Source organism: Aotus nancymaae, unplaced genomic scaffold (genome assembly GCF_030222135.1).
Source record: "Aotus nancymaae isolate 86718 unplaced genomic scaffold, 86718_ANA_hifiasm-v0.15.2.pri h1tg000040l, whole genome shotgun sequence".
In the NCBI taxonomy this organism is placed as follows: domain Eukaryota; kingdom Metazoa; phylum Chordata; class Mammalia; order Primates; family Aotidae; genus Aotus; species Aotus nancymaae.
The window spans coordinates 38,365,494-38,386,996 of record NW_026988454.1 but is presented as its reverse complement, the minus strand read 5'-3'; the positions used below and the strand labels follow the sequence as shown (position 1 = coordinate 38,386,996).

The 21,503-nt window shown below is 35.9% G+C and overlaps 1 protein-coding gene across 1 annotated transcript in view; it reads left to right on the top strand.

Moving 5' to 3' along the window:
• LAMA2 (laminin subunit alpha 2) overlaps window positions 1-21,503 on the top strand; it is an 886,276-nt gene that overhangs the window by 538,058 nt on the left and 326,715 nt on the right. The window contains exons 11-12 of the mRNA XM_064360706.1: window positions 10,477-10,617; window positions 13,258-13,431. Of these exons, the coding sequence (XP_064216776.1) occupies window positions 10,477-10,617; window positions 13,258-13,431 (315 nt within the window). The remainder of the gene's footprint in view (window positions 1-10,476; window positions 10,618-13,257; window positions 13,432-21,503) is intronic.

Genomic DNA, 21,503 nt, shown 5'->3' with positions numbered 1-21,503 from the left:
TTGTAGACTCTCACACATAATATAAATTGACCTTGATTTAGGTAGGAACATGTGCATTTATTTTTCTCAGTCTTATAATACAAAGATAAATAGTGAAGTAGAAGACTAGAAATCAAAGTCTGCATTTTCATATTATTTTGCTTTGTTTTCCTTGCCTTTTCTATTAAGTCCTTACAGGCCCAGGAGATTATATGATCCTGGTCTTGGCTTACCTCTCCAGAATGTTCTTGTGTTTCAGTCACTGTTTTCCAGCTTTGCTTAAATTTCTTGAGTCACTTAGTTCTTTGTAGCATGTGGAATTTTATAGGTTCTATTGAGATTGCTTGTGAAACCTCATTTCTAGCCCTATTTATTCCTTTACTTAGCCAGGCATTTTTAATGGCTTGGCTTAACTTTGACTTTCTCAGGAAAGCTGCCCTGCATCCCCCAATCATATCATTCTCATGGCACAATCACTTTTCATATCTTTTTCTTTTATGATCTCATAATTACTCTGCTTTATGTCCGTTCTTACCTCTGGTGATGCTACAGACCCTGTATATTTTCTTTATCATTGCACAGTTAAGAAGATAACACAATGACTCATACATAAGAAAGAAGGAAGGAAGAGAACTAAAATCTTGTGAAGCTTTGGCAGTCACTTCACCTTTCTGATTCTATTTTATAATCTAGGAAATGGTGTTATTGAATCTTTTCTGCCTAACTCTCAATAGGTATAATTATAACATTGAAGCCCTGTACAAATATAAAGTATAACCATAAATAACTACTGGGTTACTTTTTGTTGTTGTCTATATTGCTTTTTGCAAGTAGAGGTAACTTTCCATTCTTTTTCTCTGAAAGGATTTTTATGGTGTGTTAACATTTTTATTGGTTTTGGATTTCCCTCTTCTTTTTCATTTGTGTACAGGAATGGCCACCTTATTAACCTGTAGGCTTGATTCCTGGGAGTTTTTACAAATGCCCTTCAATGTATACATTTAATCCTGAATCTAAATTACAGATGTACAATTTTTGGCATAAAAGATTCATGCAGGAATTTTTCTCTTGAAGCAGCTACAGTTCAAATAGTATTAGTCAGTCAGTTTTTTACAATGACGACTCTCTCTTTGACCGAACTTTGGAAAGGCTTCTCTGAGTCCTCTTTCAGATGAGGCTTCATCTTTGAGCCTTGTCCACAAGCCTAGCTTCATTATAGCAAGAATCCAGCTAAGTCAGTTTTTTGTCTTAAGAACCCCTTATCCTTGACATGTGATCCCCCTGGCCTGTCTTTTTTTTTTTTACTGCATTTTAGGTTTTGGGGTACATGTGAAGAACATGCAAGATTGTTGCATAGGTACACAAATGGCAGTATGATTTGCTGCCTTCCTCCCCATCACCTATACCTGACATTTCTCCCCATGCTATCTCTCCCCAACTCCCCACCCCACACTGTGCCTCCCCTATTTCCCCCCAACAGACCCCAGTGTGTGATGCTCCTCTCCCTGTGTCCATGTGTTCTCATTGTTCAACACCCACCTATGAGTGAGAACATGCAGTGTTTGATTTTCTGTTCTTGTGTCAGTTTGCTGAGAATGATGGTTTCCAGGTTCATCCATGTCCCTACAAAGGACACGAACTCATCGTTTTTGATGGCTGCATAATATTCCATGGTGTATATGTGCCACATTTTCCCTGTCCAGTCTATCATCGATGGGCATTTGGGTTGGTTCTGGGTCTTTGCTGTTGTAAACAGTGCTACAATGAACATTCGTGTGCATGTGTCCTTATAGAAGAACGATTTATAATCCTTTGGGTATATACCCAGTAATGGGACTGATGGGTCAAATGGAATTTCTATTTCTAGGTCCATGAGTAATCGCCACACTGTCTTCCATAATGGTTGGACTAATTTACACTCCCACCAACAATGTAAAAATGTTCCTATTTCTCCACATCCTCTCCAGCATCTGTTGTCTCCAGATTTTTTAATGAAAAGAACAAAGCAGGAGACATCACACTACTGGACTTCAAACTATACTACAAGTCTGCAGTAATCAAAACGGCATGGTACTGGTACCAAAACAGAGATATAGACCAATGGAGCAGAACAGAGGCCTTGGAGGCAACATAACACATCTACAACCATCCGATCTTTGACAAACCTGACAAAAACAAGCAATGGGGAAAGGATTCCCTGTTTAATAAATGGTGTTGGGAAAACTGGCTAGCCATGTGCAGAAAGCAGAAACGACCCCTTCCTGACACCTTACACTAGAATTAACTCCAGATGGATTAAAGATTTTAACGTAAGACCTAACACCATAAAAACCCTAGAAGAAAATCTAGGCAAAACCATTCAGGACATAGGCATAGGCAAGGACATCATGACCAAAACACCAAAAGCATTGGCAACAAAAGCCAAAATAGACAAATGGGACCTAATCAAACTCCACAGCTTCTGCACGGCAAAAGAAACAGTCATTAGAGTGAATCAGCAGCCAACAGAATGGGAAAAAATTTTTGCAGTCTACCCATCTGACAAAGGGCTGATATCCAGAATCTACAAAGAACTAAAACAGATTTACAAGAAAAAACAAGCCCATTCCAAAGTGGGTGAAGGATATGAACAGACATTTTACAAAAGAAGACATACATGAGGCCAACAAACATATGAAAAAATGCTCATCATCACTTGTCATCAGAGAAATGCAAATCAAAACTGGCCTGTCTTTAACAAGAATCCCGTTAAATTGGTTTAGCAAGAATCCTCCCTACCCCTAATGTCTCCTCTTAGTGATTGTTTGCCCCCTGATCCTTGCTCTGTGGCTATAAATCTCCACCCTGTTCCTTGTTATGAATCCCCATTTGCTCATGTTGTATTGCGAATGGAGCCTAGTTCTTTTTTCAGGTTGCTTTTTCCCTATTACTATGGTTGCTTTTTCCCTATTGCAGTAGTTTCTGAATAAAGCCTACTTTCATCATTTTACCCACTGTCCAGCTCTGGTTCTCTTTTACAATATTAAAAGCTAAGCTTGTCAAAAGTGAGAACTAATTTTTATTTATTTTATTCCCTCTCCCTAACCCACCAACTATTATTTAGCCTTGGAACCGTGTGTTTTAGGAGTAAACCCTCAACAAATACTGCTAATTAACTAATTATCTTTCCTTTGTTAACTTCTTTTAAAACTACAATGCATTAATATAAAGGTCATAACAGAAAAAAACCTGTAATTAACTACAAACCACCAAAACAAGCATGACTGCAAAATTCCTGAAGCAATTATCACACAAAAAAAATTACTTAAATGTCACTGGAGCTATTCCTGGTACATTTGTCAATAGTACTCCCAGCTGACTAACAATCACGGTGAAATATGTACTGCTGAAGTTGTACCTAATTTATAAAGCAGTAGCTTCCACGAGAAAGAGTAAAAGAAAACTACCGTGACTCTATTTCTCCAGAGAAAAACTACTGAGGAAACTATAGAAATAAGAAAATTGATGTCAACATGATAGTATCTCACTTCAAGAAATCAAAAACAAAAGAACTTGGTAAAATTTTTCTGATTCAACTTTGTTTTTAAAGCGAAGAGAGAACTAAAGAAAAAAAGGGCATCCATAATAAGTTTTTTGTAGGATAAGCCACAACTTTGAGCTATATTTAACAGAAATAGATGTCTAAAGCACACATTTCTTCCTAAAAGAATAAAAATTGGTTCTTGGGGAACAAAAATATCATACTGATTTTATGTAAAGGCAAACATTGATGTGGTACATCTGTACATAAATATATCTGGAGTATTAAAGTTTCATGGTGGGGATAATAATGAAAAAATTACTATACAGGCTCTGTAGGGACAGGATAATAAAAAGTAGATTATGTAGGTTGAGAACACTAGTCTAAAGTGAAGTGACACATTTTAATATCATAATATGTGGGAATATAAAAATATTTATTGTATGTATTATTTACAATGGAAAATGACTATTATCAGTTCAAATTTTATTAATATAATTGATTAGAATAATTATATAGAAATAGCAAAAGTAGAATATTTGGTTTTAAAAAATATGGTGCTATAAGGGAATGAATATTAATCTCTAGAGTGGAAGTCTGTAGCATTTTAGAAATTACCCTGTTTCATAGGCTTTAGCATGAAAATTATCATTAAACATGCAAATTGAAATTGGACTCCAGGAGAGAGATCCAAGATGGCTGATCACTAGCAGCTCGGGCTCGTGGTTCCCGGTGAAAGTGCAGAGAACGAGAGGACGCCACACTTTCAGACGAATATTTGTGGCTCACGGACCAGGAGATTCCCAGCAGAGGAGCCCCGCTTGTTGCCCGGGCGACTCTTGTGGCGGGCACGGCGGTTTTGCTGGTGCCTTAGCGTGCCAGTTTTTGGTGCAGAGTCTGGAGATTTCCGGGCAGAAATGCACCATCAATCTTAACACCGCTGTTTTGGCCGGCGCAGTGGATTGCTCGGATGTCAGCACTGGGAATCAACAAGTTGGACGTCTGCTCAGAGATCTAGTTAGAAAGTCGGTAATTACAAAGACAACAGATGGATAAATATATAATGAAGGGAAGAAATCAGCGTAAAAAGGCAGAGAATACTCAAAATCAGAATGCCTCTCCCTCTACAGGGGATCGCAATTCCTCATCAGTAACGGAACAAGGCTTAATAGATTACGAGTGTGTTCCAATAACAGAAGCAGGTTTCAAAACGTGGGTGATAAGAAACTTCTGTGAATTAAAAGAACTTGTTCTAACCCAATGCAAAGAAACTAAGAACCTTGAAAAAAGGTTTGACGAAATGTTAACGAGAATGGACAATTTAGAGAGGAATATAAGTGAGTTGATGGAGCTGAAAAACACAACACGAGAACTTTGCGAAGTATGCACAAGTTTAAACAGTCGAATTGATCAAGTAGAAGAAAGGATATCAGAAGTCGAGAACCAGCTCAGTGAAATGAAACGAGAAGACAAGATTGGAGAAAAAAGGATGAAAAGGAATGAGCAAAGTCTCCAGGAAATATGGGACTATGTGAAAAGACCTAATTTACGTTTGATAGGTGTACCTGAATGTGATGAAGAGAATGAATCCAAGTTGGAAAATACTCTTCAGGATATCATTCAGGAAAACTTTCCCAACCTGGCAAGGCAGGGTAATATTCAACTCCAGGTAATACAGAGAACACCACAAAGATATTCTTCAAGAAGACCAACCCCAAGGCACATAATCGCCAGATTTATTAGGGTTGAAATGAAGGAGAAAATACTAAGGGCAGCCAGAGAGAAAGGTCAGGTTACCCATAAAGGGAAACCTATCAGACTTACAGCAGATCTCTCAGCAGAAACCCTACAAGCCAGAAAAGAGTGGGGACCAATATTTAACATCCTTAAAGAAAAGAACTTTCAACCCAGAATTTCCTATCCAGCCAAACTAAGCTTTATGAGCGAAGGAAAAATTAAATCCTTTGCGAACAAACAAGTACTTAGAGAGTTCACCACCACCAGGCCTGCTTTACAAGAGCTTCTGAAAGAAGCACTATACATATAAAGGAACAACCAATATCAGCCTTTCCAAAAATATATCAAAAAGAAAAGAACATTAACACAACGAAAAATTTACACTAACTAATGGGCAAAACAGCCAGCTAGCATCAAATGCCAGTATTAAAGTTATATATATTCCAATTGGATAAAAAGCCAAAACCCATTGCTATGCTGCATCCAGACCCATCTCACATGCAAGGATACACAAAGACACAAAACAAAGAGAAGGAGGAAGATTTACCAAACAATCAGAGAGTAAAAATAAACAAATAAATAAAAAGCAGGAGATGCAATTCTCGCCTCTGATAAAGTAGACTTTAAAGCAACAAAGAGCAAAAGAGGCAAAGAAGGACCTTACATAATGCCAAAAGGATCAATGTAACAAGAAGAGCTAACGATTTCATAGATCAACGAGACAGAAAATTAACAAGGACATCCAGGACTTGAACTCAGACCCGGAACAAGTAAACTTAATAAACATTTATAGAACTCTCCACTTCAAATACATAAAACATACATTACCACCTCACACCTATTCCATAAGTGACTACATAAATGGAAGTAAATCACTCCTCAGTAATCGCATAGCATTTCATAGGTTTAAATGAAATATTGGTTGGCTGCTCGTTTGTTATTTTCTTCCCTTATTCCTTCCTGTCTACATCAAGTATAATTATTGGTATAAAAGAGGTTTTCAATACCTATTACTAAAATGCATTCTAGCCTGGGCAAGAAAGCAATACTTCCATTCTCTCTCTTTCTCTTCCTTTTTCCTCCTCTTCTTTATTCTTTCTCTTTCTTTCTTTCTTTAAAAAACAAAAGAAAAGAAATTGGACTCCATACAAACAAAGTGTTAAAATGAATTTATTGGATCAATAGGACCTGCCCAGTAGAAATGCTGAGAGATTTAATAGACTAGAGTCCATTTTGTTTAGATTAACAGTTAAAACAACTTAAGAATTTTTATTAAATTATGTTTTTGCAACCATTGAATTACACATAAACAACAGAAAAGATAATTATATGTTAATAACTTTTTAAAGTTTATCAGTACAAGTAAGTGATAGAATTATAAAGGAAAATAGAAATCTCATGATGATTAAACTAACATTCAATCTGGAAGGTACAAACTTTTACCATTATCATTAGATATTTAGGGTCAATTATATTCCCATCTGTGCTTCAGGGACTGAATTGGCTGGTAATAAGGTAAAAGATATGGTCTGTGCAAATCTTATAAATGGCAAGAGAAGAATAAAGTTATGGTTTTACTGTTTGTATTTATTTATTTATTGTTTATTTTAATAAATGCCCTTTAGTAGATATTTTTACATCTGGAAACATTCTTACACCTGGAAGGGGACAGTGCAGCAGTAGTCTATTTTAATCTCATGAAAATCTTGGGATACATCTTTTTTGCTCAACCCTATGGTTTTTCTGTCTTATTTTTTTCTTCAGGGGCATAGTGGACTCTGGTGATGAATTTAGTTTCAGATCCAGGACAAAAGGTTTTCTTACCCTCTTACAGCAGTGATTTTCTTCTACCTTGCAATATATTTATCTGAAGTCAGCCTCATCAGAAAGTACATACGGAAAATATTGTGACTCTATTTCTACAGGTAGAAACTGTGCTAAGAGAACTATAGCAAAAAAGAAAATCCCTACTTCCTTTGTTATAATCCTCTTGAGGGCATTTTTATATTCCCTCTGATATCTCACAGGCATTATATATAGTAGTTCAGCTATGACTTGATGAATGAATAATATAAAGAATGAAGCAACAATAAGAAATAATGTGCAGAGCATTTATTAATAATTAGGTATTGATAACAGAGGAAATTAAATTGTTCAAAGAGCTCAGTCATAAAGCAGATGGCTCACTTTTAAGCTGGGAATCAAAAAAATTTTAAGTCCTAGAATATTCATATCAAGAGGATCTTCCAAGAATAAACCAGGAATGCAATTAGGGGCTGACTCATAGATGACAATGGTTGATGAGTCACGAAGAAGTTTTGAAAAAGCAATGATGTCCCTGGGGACACATCGAATTGGAACTAGGATGCCAAGATCATGTATAGTAGCAAGCTAATAGAAGGTGGAAAACTTTGGTCTCTATGAAGACGTGCACCGAAGTCCTGGAGCACGATACTTCTGTGTTTGAATTGTGCTACTCTAAATTATATAAAATATACTCTATAATGTAGTAAAGAAAGATTTCTTTGTGCTAATGTCTCACATTTTATAGACATTTTACTTGCCACTGCTAACATAAGTGACTCAAGTATAGTTCTGTTGATTTATCTCCTGCTGAACAACCATTAATGACTTGACAATTCCTGAAGAATATCTCTTAGGATAACCTTTCTGAGGCCAGGGACCCTGGATCTCAAGTACCAAGTGAAGTTCTAACATATAGGAAGTATTAAATACAGGCTGTATATCCCTTATCCAAAATGCTTGAGACCAGAAATATTTCAGATTTTGGATTTTTGTGGATTTTGGCATATTTGCAGCATACATACTGGCTGATCATTCCTAATCAGAAAATCCAAAATCTGAAATGCTTCAATGAGCATTCCTTTTGAGCATCCTACAGGGGGTGCCTCCAAAGTTTCAAATTTTGAAACATTTCAAAATTTTGAGTAGGGATGTTCAACTTGCACATTTGTCTTGAAAAATAAATGATGAATGAATCTCCAACTTTTAAATTGAATTTTTGTTCCCAATGTCTTTGCTAACATGGGTCTCTCATTCTATCTCTGTCCGCAAGTTCAATTTTTAAACCATGCTTCAAGGTTTAGGTCAAACTCCACTCCTGTCATAATGCCTCCTTAAGTCTTATAGAAGAAATTAGTACTTCCTCCTCTGTTTCCATGATTTAATTTATTTCTCAGATGCACTTACCATATTCCACCTTGCATGATAGCTGATTGTGAGTATACGTTTTTATCCAACTAGATATTGGCTTTTAAAGACAGAGGTCTTGACTATTTATCTTCATAGTGCCTAGAATTCCTACCCTAATGTCTTGCCTCAGGTTATTAAATAAAATTGAGTATGAAATTATTTCATCATATTTTTTCAAGGTCATTTTACCAGGCTAAAATGGAGCTAAGGAAAATATAACTAATATCTACAAATTTCTAATTGTTGGACTTAGTCTGAATCTCAGAATAGTGGCATTATAAGCTTTCAAATTAGAGTAAATGAAAAGTAGATTAGACCAAGCACTTAGGAACATAGTGTACAGAACAGCTGTACTGTGTCCTCAACGGGATAAGCTAAATCATAATTACAGATATGTTTCATCTTTCTTGGCTTTGTACTCTTTTTGAAGATGCTCTCAATTCCAGTGCTTTGGGGATTTATTTGTCACTGTAAGTCTGAAATTAGTTTGATTAGTTTTGCTGATATCTATCATTTCAAAATGTTTGAAATCTGCCTTAAAAAGTAAGCTGGCAAAAATCTTAGGGCAGTACTTATTAAGGTTCCCACATAGAAGTGGTTGAGTTTGTAAATGAGTCATTGAAATTCAGTATCAAAAAGTTAATTTAAAATAAATTATTCTCTTAGATATAAGGAGGACCTCTTTGTTTATTTTAAAAAATTTCTCCTTATTTCTTCATGCCATTTTTTCTCTTCTCTTCTGGTTTTCCTTATATATTCTCAGATTTTATCACCGCTATCTTCTGCTCAATCTGGGTTTGTTTAAAGATGTTTTTATTAAGCTTATACTATGTGTATAGAACTTTGCTATGCATGAAAAACCTAACTGTCGAGATTTATTTAAACTTAATAAATTTTATGAAGCTAGTGCTCACTGCTGTACCAGGAACTATGTTATTTTCTCAGACTGTAAAGATAAGTAAGACAGAATTTCTACCTTTGAATAGATTACAGCAGATAACTAGAGAGAACAATCTTTGAACAACGCTTTTTTGTAGTTGTGATAGAGCAATGTATAAAAAATGAAAGCATCATTGAGAGAGAAATTAGTTGTGCAAGGGAATTTTTTAAAAAGCTTCAGAATTGCTAAAACGGGAATTCAAGGAAGAGGGAAAATGTAGAGAAAATGCACGTGTAGGGAATATTGCAAATCTGTTTCCTGGAAAGCAGGACACCTTCATTTAGAAGTATTAGTCAAGATCAACTGTTCTTTAAATTGAGAGATGACATCTTTCCCAGTTTTTCATTATATGGTCAGCTTTCACTGGCCTGAGTCCACATTTTAGGCTCAACTATATACAAACGATTTTTCAGTATACTGAGATTAGAATGAATGAAACCAATCTGGTGGAGAGCAGTCATAGAATGAGAATAGATCTTTCCCATAATATCACTATGTGACTAACTGTACCGATGTGTTATAGGAAACACTATAAAAGTAAACCAGGGGAAAACTTTGCTACTTTTCTACTTTGTCTGATCTTTATCCCAGTTTCTCTACCTGTCAAGTTCCTATGCTTGCCTCAAGTATACATATTTTTAATCTGAAATGTGAAAATTATTTCTAACTGGTATAATATCAATGTTCTATTATATATCGATATATTAATGTCTTTAATTTTTACCAGAAAATTAAATGAAGTAGCTCAGTAACAAAACAGTGAACCTAGCTGACCCCACTTTACTAAATCAAATGTATTCCTGCACAGGTATCTATCATGACATTTACTCTGCCCTCTTAATATACACGAAGATCAAAATAGTCACTTTTACGAGAGTAGATTTGCATCCAATAATCTTTCTCACCAGTTTAGTTAGAGAGGATACAGCTTAATATACAGCTTTGGAGCAGATTTTTTTAATATCATTATACTTTAGTTGAGAGGGTAAAATGAAGAATGTACAGTTAATATTCCCTTATACAGACATGAACACAGCTCATAAATTTGAAAGATACCTGTGTTGCTGACACATCTCTTTATTTGCAGGAGAATGTTGAAGGAGGAGACTGTAGTCGTTGCAAACCCGGCTTCTTCAATTTGCAAGAGGATAATTGGAAAGGCTGTGATGAGTGCTTCTGTTCAGGGGTTTCAAACAGATGTCAGAGTTCCTACTGGACCTATGGCAAAGTAAGCAAGCACCATTTGGTTCTGTTTGCTTGTCCATCGGCCTTCTTTGTTGCTGTCATTGTTCTTTTGTGGAATTTTTTTTTTCTGATAGTGAACTTCTACATAAAGTTACATGAAGAAATAATTAAATTGTATTCAAATACTATTGTGTATTTTTGCTCAAAGCCTTTGAGGTTGTATTTGTAATACTGCTGGAATTTCTTAGAATAGGTAGACATAGTCTTTTCAGTTTCCATGATTACTATATGAAACAAAAATGCAATTAAAGTTTCAACTCCAAGGGTGCATGATTTAACAGAGAAAACGTGACATTGTGATATGAATTTTATTTTCCATTTACCAGTATTTTTGCATATAAGTTGAGAAAAATGTTTTATCATCTATATACATAATACATGTTATCCACCAGCTTAGTTACTATTTCTTGTTGCCTAGACTATTTCATTGTTAAAAGGGGACATTAAATATAGGCAATGCCTTCATTCATAGTTGGTTTGAAAAATTATTACTTAAACTATTTAATTGCAACTAAAATTTTGTTTCTTTAACATAAATGTGTTTACCTTTCTACTTTCACTGCCTACACTACCCACTGCCTTTTCAATTCTATACAGAGAGCATTTTGTCTCCCTTCAGAAGAGTGTCAAAGGAAAATAGGACCTTCTGGGAATTTCATACAGCCTATATGGCTGGACTTAAGAGTGCATAATGGTAGGAAATGGACTGGAGAGAGAGAAGTCTAGAGGGGGAATGAGAAACTAGAACTTATAGGGTTGAATATGCTAAGAATTTGAGATCTTTTACTTGGAGTGTCATTGAAGAATTTTGAGCTGAGGACTGACATAAGCAGTGTTGTGTTTTATAAAGACTACTATTTAGATAAACTATTACCTAAACACTTCTTCCTTTCAACTTTAATCAGGGAACTAATCCTGAACAGAGCTATCTCATATTTTCTCTGCCTGCAGTGCTTTTAAGTCAAGCCTAATATTATGAAATATTATCTATACTTTATCAAATATATTGCTTTCAGAGCAGACTTCAAAGAATCAACCACAAATGAACATCTAGTCTAACTTCCTCATTTTGTTTATAAAGTCCCACCCCACCCTCCAGACTGCTCCACTGATAGATCACAGTTTCATAGCCAGCCAAGGGACAGAGCTGGTACTCAAGCTTTGATCATCAGATGCTAGAGACACAGAATCCCACTCAACTGTCTTAGAATGCCTCAAGGGTGATGTTAGAAGGGAAGAAGAGCAAGGAATATATTACTTATTGTCTAGGAGGTCAACAGGTTGTACCTGGTTTCTATTTCTTGTTTGACCAAGGGAATCTCAGTGATTTCACAGCTTTGGGATAAGCAGAGTCAAATAGTCTACGAAGAACATTTTTTAAGTATTTCAGCCACATAGTGTCACCCATAGCATTCTTCTTCCCATGACCCACAACATGAAGCAGCTCATGCATGTCTGGTAGGTTCCTGGCAGCTGGTAGCCTAAGCCCTCAGTAATCAGTGTTTTGTCCTGACTAGGGAGGATGCTTTAAATTAGCTGTAGGCCTGATCTTGGCTGGAGCATAGAGATGTAAAAACAAATCATTATGCATTTTCTGATTCCTCCTTTAAGGTTCCTTCCATCTCTGGGCCAGGGATCTAGGCTGTGGGGTCCCCACAGCAGTTCCGGCCCTATTTGAAGGAATGCATACAGTATTGCGAGATGCTGTCATAGCAACAAGCTGTTGGGTTCAAATATCCTTATGCCTCAAAGTAGAAATTTTAAAAAGTGGGAGGGGTGGAAATACTGAATGAAAAACCACCTTTCAGGTACTTACATAGTTTGTCTTTTTCCTCTGCATTACTAATACATATGCAACACTTTTTCAAGTCTTTTTTTCTAAGAGCAATAAGAAATTACTAGTGGAGTGAAAAATATGGAACTGAAAGGCCAACTGTTTGATTAAGTGTATGTGACAACCATTGTATGACTTTGAGTGAATTTCTATTTTTAAGAAAGTGATATTTGGAACCACATTTTTTAAAAAGCATAGGTTTAATGAAAACAGATTATTATCGAATATCTTGGAAACTCCTAGAAACATCAAGGAAAAAAAATAAGCAATGGAAACCTAAGTGAGTACGTATATCTAATGATATTCACAACGCTCATGATTTTTTGAGTTTGGTTTAGTTTTTTTTGATGGAGTCTTGTTCTGTTGCCCAGGCTGGAGTGCGGTGGCAAGATCTCTGCTTACTGCAACCTCCACCTCCCAGGTTCAAGCAGTTCTCCTGCCTCAGCCTTCCAAGTAGCTGGGATTACAGGCGCGCACCACCACACGCGGCTGATTGTTTCGTATTTTTAGTAGAGACGGGTTTCACTGTATTGGCCAGGCTTGTTTCAAGCTCATGACCTCAAGTGATTCACCTGCCTCGACCTCCCAAAGTGCCAAGATTACAGGTGTGAGCCACCATAAGCCAGCATGTTTTTTCTAAATATTCTTAGTTTTTGTTTGTTTGTTTTTATTTTTTGTTAATTTCCAAAAGCGGACATGACCAGGAATAGGAAAGAGCAAAGCTGATAGTTTTTTTTGTCTAGTTGGTTGGTTTTTTAAAATTAATGATGACTGTGTGTTTTCTCTAAGATACAAGATATGAGTGGCTGGTATCTGACTGACCTTTCTGGCCACATTCGAGTGGCTCCCAGGCGGGACGACTCGGACTCACCCCAGCAGATCAGCATCAGTAACGCGGAGGCCCGGCAAGCCCTGCGGCACGGCTACTACTGGAGCGCACCGGCTCCCTATCTGGGAAACAAAGTAAGTCCACGCTTGCTTCCCGCTATTCTGCTTTAACTGACTGATCATGAGAATGAGTTTTAGTTGGTAATTCATTTGAAGAAAGATGAAATCAAATTACACACTATGTTGGATTGCCAGAGCCAGCTAAATCACATGGAGCTGGGCATTTCCCCATGTTACACAAGATCTTAACCAGCCAGGGCATCCCTAGTATGCAACTTTGTGGAGTTGATGTTCTGTGTAAACTTTTTGAATGGGTAAATAAATTAATGAAGCCTCTAGGGTATTTTCATAAAGCAAATTATAGCTATTGGAAGAAACTGTGTTGTGTTTATGTGGAAAGAGCTGTTTTCTGGAGTTGTCTGTGGTGGAATACTTACTGAAGTTTTCTCATCTGTTTCTATTTCATTTCAAAATTGATACTCAAGAGATTTACTTTTCCTTCTACCTGATATGAATGTTAATTGGAAAAAGAAATGGATTACATAACTAATTAAATGCTTGCCACTAGGCTTATGTAAACAACATATTTCCTGGAGCTCAGACAAAACTACCCTAAAAGTGCCAGATTGGAAGCACATGTTTGTTTTAAAGCCCACACATATGTAAAAACATACACAGATAAACAAATGTAGCAGCCTCAGAAATACAGGCCTATTTTTTTTTCTATTGTGGATTAAATCTATCTAGATAGATATAATGGGTTTAGAATTTTGTTTTATCTCGCCTAATACTTCGTTGGAAACAAAATTTGGTGGCTTATTTATAAATGTGAATACTTGCTTGTTCTGTGAAAGTTAATACCTTCTCAGCTGATAGTTAAAGTAACTGATCACCCCAGAAGCTGTGATGGAAAAATTTCTTCATGAATTGATGCTGTTTAAGCCTAGTTTACACCTTAAAAATATAGCATTATTTATGAAGAAATCACTGATTAAACAAATAAAAGTATATGCATAGTCCATGGTGTTCTTGCATGTGATGTGAGTATTGAAATAGAAAAACTTAGTATCTCATATGCTACTCAGTGAGTGGGAATTGGTGGTGTTGGCTGACTGAAACATTTTTAACTCATGGCCAGTTTCTTATTTTTAACAGGCTTCTAAATGCTATTACAAAAAATGTGTAAATGTCTAAAACACATTTTCAATGAACTTGTATTTTAAGAGACAGCATATGTTGTATAAAATTCAATAGCTGTAAAAAAATCTAATTAAACTTTTATTTGCAAGGCCCTTTACAGGAAGAAGTCATTTTATCCTATTCTATTTAGGAAACTCCGGTAGTCCCCTAAAAAACAAAATAGCACATAAGACTTGAATTTCTACCTCTTAAAATTGCCAAAAAATAAAAATAAAAATATACTGTCAATTAAAAAAAAAAAAAAAAACCACTCTGAGGAGCTCCAAGAAGAGTTTTAGGTCAAAATTGGATGAATTTCAGAGGTCGAATGTCTTACATGATGGCAAAACTTATAAAGTAGCTTATAATTGAAATATACTTTACCATATTTTCCATCCTTTCTTCTTTGGTCATATGCATTTTCTTTCTGTTGGCTGACAATCAAACTGACAGAAGGAAAGCAAGGAAATGGAATATTTGATAGAATCAGAACAAAGAATTTGGACATCCCATTAGCAGTTGTCGGTTCCTGAAGATAACTTCCCTTATCCTGGCTGAACTGTTTCTTTCTTATAAGCCACAATGAAGCACTTTATATTCCCCTACCAATCATTTTCACATCAAAACGCTGTTCCTGCCTGTGCTCCAGTTTCCATTCAGTGAACAAAATAACAGTAACAGGGTGTGCAAATCGTTTGAATATGGAGGACATTTTTTAATGTAATGTGGAAGCCCTTGGTGGTTTACTGTCAGGCATCTTGGTATGAATGAAACAATTTGCCTTAATAACTGAACCATATAAATTTCTGATACTACAATAATACTGCAAGCTCTTAGAAATTACCACAGTACATCTTAACTGTCAAGTCACATCACGTAAATTATAGTCATGATGACATGCTGAGCTTGGTTGATTTACTATCTTGCTAAGGAAATGGAAAATTGTAGGGCCTTGTTTGTAAATTCAATAAAGCCACTTTTCTAAATAGTGGTGGCTAAATTCTTTACCAGTAATTACTGTTAGAATCAGAACCATTGCCAGAATCTGACAGAAATAGCATATCAAGATAGAAGTGCATCTACTTAAATATTGAATTTTATTTATATCCATTACCAGGAGGCTGTGGTACATAATCCTTCCTCTGCTTTTTTAGTGTTATTTCCTAATTGGAAAAAAAATTATGGAACGCTATTAGTTTTTCTTCAATATTTATATAAAAACTTTCAAACATTTTCCAAGTTGCTTGGTTATGAGGCTTCTTCTAACAGAAGGGAGATATGCTGTGCATGATCTCTTATAATGGAGATGCCACATGCTATTACTCTTTTTTTTAGGAGCCTAATCCCAAATAATAAAAGTGTGCTTACATGGGACACACTTTTGCTAACATCGATGTCTGCCTGGTTGTAATAAAACTCAAGAATACTAGCCAATTTAGCAAAGGAGTACTTTGTATCCTAGCAAATATTTTTCACAGTTTTACTCTTTTGAAATAATGAAGTATAAATAAGTGATTATAAGTGTATGTGTGGATAATGGATGAGGCCTAGGGAAACTTAGCATGTTTTTATACTTTCCATTTATGAAATTCTCACAATTCTTAACTAGGAATTATTCCTCAATTTTTTCCCCTGCGTACCAGTGAATATTTGGCACAACTGGCACAATCAACTGTTAATTTTCTTGCCTTATTCTAGAGAGTCAAAGAGAATTAAATCAGGCACCCACAGGGCTGTCTTAGGTACATTTCATTTTCAAAATGCTTGGCAAATGTTAATGCTTGGTTTTAGGGCATTTGTTTAAGCAACCAGGCAGCAGTGGAAAAGCTAGAGGACAAAGAATCCTGCTGGTTTGCTACAGGCTACAGCTATTTAGAAGCAGTTTGGGAATTTCAGAGTTGGGATAATTTACTGCCTTAGTAAACTAAGTGCTACTGGAACATTGAAACAGTCATTTACTTAAGGTTACCCTAGTGGTCTGAAATAGTTAATGCAGCTTCCAAAAGCAATTCTCTTTGCATCTGTGAAGTTCTGAGAGAAGCTAGCTTGGCTTGTCTACTGTTCCTGCATTACCATTAAGGTTTGAAATTCTGTCTCTGAACATTATTAAGCTTATGTGATTTGTTCTTTACTAAAACATGCTTATTTTCTACAGCGTTATGCTGTCTTTCTGTTTCTAGCTTAGAGAAGCCTTTAAATTTTTTCATGTAATTGTCAAGAATACCTATAGCCTGGTTTAAGATGCACATTAGGAGAGTCTGCTGATACAATAGCATCTGGATTCTAAAAGTAGTCTCTGGTAAACTCTTTTGTTGTTCTTGCTTGACTTTCAGTTCTGCTTCACAGATCTCAAATTAAAGCTGTAGATTTAAAGAAGGAAATTGATATTTGAGATTTATAGGACACGGTAGATCTTATCACATAAAAGGAGCTCAACAAGTATTTTGTAATTGATGCTACATGCTTAACACAAACAAACAAAATTCTAAGAAATTGTTTTGATTAGGTTGCTCAGAAATGCCCATTGAGTTGGATTTGTGTGAGTTGAAAGACGAATTCTGTATTGCTTTAAAAAATAATCAAAAACTCACTAACAAATATGTTCCACTCTCCTTTGAGCAGCATATTTTGTATTTGTGACTTCTTTGCTCCATAGTCCTCAAAATTATTCAAAAGTGGAATTCAAATCCCTTTTCCCCATCCATAATTTCCTCCTATTTAAATATTGGATTAAATGGGTTAGTTAAGAAGATCATTATGCAAGTAAAGAATGGCATGGCTATAAAAGTAAATAGGATAAATCAACTGTGGTTGATTTTTTTTTTATTCCATAAATCAGATCCCATCAAGACTGATTTGACAATGGAGTAGAACCAGGAAGGTTTGTTGCCTAGAATAAACTGAATTTGTAAACCAAAATTAAGTTCTAAGCCACCTGACTGAATGGCCCCCCTCTTGGCCAAGGGATTCCCAAAGAAACCTGAAAATCACGGGAAGGGACGGTTACACATTCCTCATTATACCCTGCTCCCGTTAGAGTTTAGACACAACAGACCAACAGTAACATTAAAACAGAGATTTAAAACTGACTAGACAGACTCTTTATAGCAACAAAATACCAAATTACAACCTCACTCTGATATAGCATAACATAACAGATAGCAGGCCCTAAAAGAAATCAAAGTATTTTATACCAAAATATATTTATTTGACATATTTTGAAATGACCTTGCAAAGCTGTCTCTTGGGAAAATTGCATTCTATAGAGAATCTCCTTCTCTTACTCAGTCTTTTCTGGAGAGTCTGACACCTTTTAAGGCCTGGTAAGAGACATTCACCATCAACCTGCTACTTTAGCCTACTACCTGGAAACAGGGACCATGGCTTCCACAACCCACCCCCATTTCTTAACCCAAGCTGACTTCAACTATTCAGACAGAGTTTAACTCTTTCAACCAATTGCCAGTCAGAAAATCTTTGAATCAGTCAATGATTTGGAAACCCCAAACTCTCTTCAAGATGTCCTACCTTTCTGGGCCGAACCAATGTATACCTTACGTGTACTGGTATAAGTCCTCGCCTGTTACTTTTGTCTCCCTAAAATATATAAAGCCAAGCTGTAACCCAATCATCTTGGGCACATGTTCTCAGGACCTCCTGAGGCTGTGTCACAGGCCATGGTCCTTAACCTTGTCAAATAAACCTCTAAATTGATGGATCCCTGTCTCAGATACTTTTTGGTTTATAAATTCTTAAGGATAAATGAGAAAATTAGTATTAAAAAATGAAAAACATCAAGGATTGATTTATTTCCCATAGCCATGATAGAATCTGCTATGTAAAAGCACAAATACAAGAGCTCAAGGTCAAATAGAAATCTGTGTCTTACATATCCTTGTCATAATATTCTCTTGATATTTTTCCTAATTAAATTTATAAAGCACTAGTTCTGTTACAAATTTTTATATAAAAAGCATTTTAGTATTCACATGCATTCTGTTTACAATGTTTTCAATTCCGTTTACAATTGGTCAACTGAAAAAGTACTAGATAGGAGAATGTTCCATCTAGTAAAAACTCATGAGAAAAATTAAATAGCTTACTTAACAGTAATTTCAATATGAGTTGGTTTGCAATGTGGTTGGCAACAAAACTTACATAATCTAAGGCTACATTGGCAGAAATTTACTGGTCAGGACAAAAGACATAGTGGTTATACAGATTCCGCACAAAACACGTCACCTAAAATATTTAGCTTACTTGTCAATTTCTGTTTTTATCTCTGTTAATATACATGATGTAAGTCATCAGCTAATAAACGAATAAATCCAAACTAGGAAGAAACAGAGCCAGGATTGCAATCCAGAAGTGTCTATAGCCTCTTCCAATTAAGCATTTTTTCAATAAGTTGATTAATTCTTGTGAGGCATTGATCTTTGGAATAAAGATGCTGAAGCAGCTTATTCGAAAGCAAGAATAAGAAAGGGAACAACAAAGATATGAATTCATATAAATATAAATGAATGAGATGAATAACAAATGTCAATAGAGAGGACACAAATCCAACAACTGTTTTTTTTAAATAGTTACAAAGCTCTGTCAAGATTAATCAAGCAATAATGGGGTAAAGCGCACATAAACAATTTTAGAAATGTACAAATGGGCATAACTGCAATTACTTCAAAAATAAACAAATAAAGAAGTATCAGAAAATAAACAAATTAAGAGTATTATGAAAATGTACACACAATCAGTTAGAATACAATTTAGAAAAAGGAATGCCTTTCTAGGAAAATGCAACTTAATAAAACTGACTCAAAGGAAAAAAATCTATAATGTCAGATAAACATTAAAGTAATCGAATCAGTAGACAAATAAATCTTTCCATGAAGTTAACTCCAAGCCTATATGTTTGCAAGTAAGTTCAATCACAATTCAAAATTTTTTAAAAGCGCAATATTATAAAACTTTCCAGAGTATAAAACAACAGGGACCTACACCTCAAGTAATTTTATGTGGCTTGAAATAAAATCTTGACAACAGGACTGTGAAAAAGAAAACCCCTATCTAAAGTCACTCATGAAAACAGATGCAAATATCCTAAATAAAACATTAACAATCCAAATCCATCAGTTTATAAAAATAGACTAAATTGGCCAAGTGGATTTTATTATCAGTGTTTAAGGTTATTTTAATATTAGAAAACCAGTGTAAGTAATTCACCATATTGATTGGTTAAAAGAGAAAAAAAAAATCAATTATCTCAATAGATGCAGAAAAAGAAATGGGTAAAATTAAGTAAACATTTTTGATGTCTGAGAAATTTTACAAACTAGAATTGGAAAAGCAGTTTAACTCATGACAGCTATCTACATAAAAAATAATAGCAAATATTTAATATAAAAGGTTTAAAGTATTGTTTAAGATCATAAACATGAAACAATTCTCACCATCACCACTCCCATTTAACACTGTGCTAGATGATCTTAACAGTGCAGTAAGGTAAGAAATATAATATACAGGAATTGGAAAGGAAGAAATAAAACTCACTTGTAGATGATACAATTATCTCCTTTGTAAAATCAAAACAATCTACAGATAAATTCTTAATTAGTAAGTCAGTAAGGGGACTATATGCAAAATTAATATACAAAAGTCAATCATGTTTTTTTATATCAACACTTTTCATAAAAAATATTTTAAGAAGCCATGTATAACAGCAATAAATATAAAAGTACCAAGGATTAAATTTGTAGGGAAAAGCAAATGGCCAAGAATAATCAAAAGAAATTCTAGGCCGGGTGAGGTGACTTACACCTGTAATCCCAGCACTTTGGTAGGCTGAGGCAGGAGGATCACCTGAGGTCAGAAGTTCAAGACCAGCCTGGCCAACATGGCAAAACCCCGTCTCTACTGAAAATATAAAAATTAGCCAGGTGTGGTGACAGATGCCTGTAATCCCAGCTACTTGGGCAGGAGAATCACTTGAACCCAGGAGGCAGAGGTTGCAGTGAGCTGAGATCACCCCATTGCACTCCAGTCTGGGGGATAGAGAGAGACTCTCCAGAAAAAAAAAAAGAAAGAAATTCTAAAGGAAACAGGTGGGGCTTTTTGAAAAGTTATTAAGACATGGAGGCTCTAATCTCTGTGAATGGAATTAATACCCTTATAAAAAAAATCTTCTGTAATATAAAGACAGTGTAACCGGGGAGGGGAGCAGGGGCTCAACTCCCTTCCTATGCTCATCAAAGATGTAACTGGGGGATAGGAGCAGAGCTGAGGGGCATCCCGAAGATGCTTCCAGTTTGCTGATCTGATGTTTTTCCTTATGTGCCCAGGTCCTTGGCCTCTCTTGCCCCAGGAATGGGGAAAAGGGCCCCGGAGGCACAGTGAGCTTCCCATTTGAATAAATACTGTGGACCCAAAGAGTTTTGCAAAGAGCAATTTATTAGACAGAGACAGAGAGAAAGAGAGAGAAGAAGAGAGAGCTCCCACACTGCCATGGGAGGGGATCCAAGGGAGGAATCCATATGGGTAAGGAGCAGTGGGTTTTTAACCTTGGAGTTATTCCTGTCCCATTCATGTTCTCGTCCAATGACAGGAGTTCTTTCAGACTTCCACTGGAGTGATTGATCTTTGACTCTGATACTGGATTGGCTGCTAGGTCTGCAACAGAGGCCCTTCCTCCTGGAGTTTTTTGTGTGCTTTTTGAATAAAAAAGCACACCTGGAATTTCTACCTAGCCCATGCATGGGAAAGTCAGACAAAGAACTCCAGGTTCCCGGATAGGGGTGTGGATGGAGGCATGTGCTGGGAAGCTCTTGCCTTTGAAACCACACTCCTAGTGGACTCACACAGTCCCTCAGTACCCCCTCTGAACCAGAAAGTCCAATTGCTGTTGGGACACGGGGCATCGATTGCTCTTTAACTACATCTTGCTGAATTGGGGTGTGGAAGGGGCCTTGCAG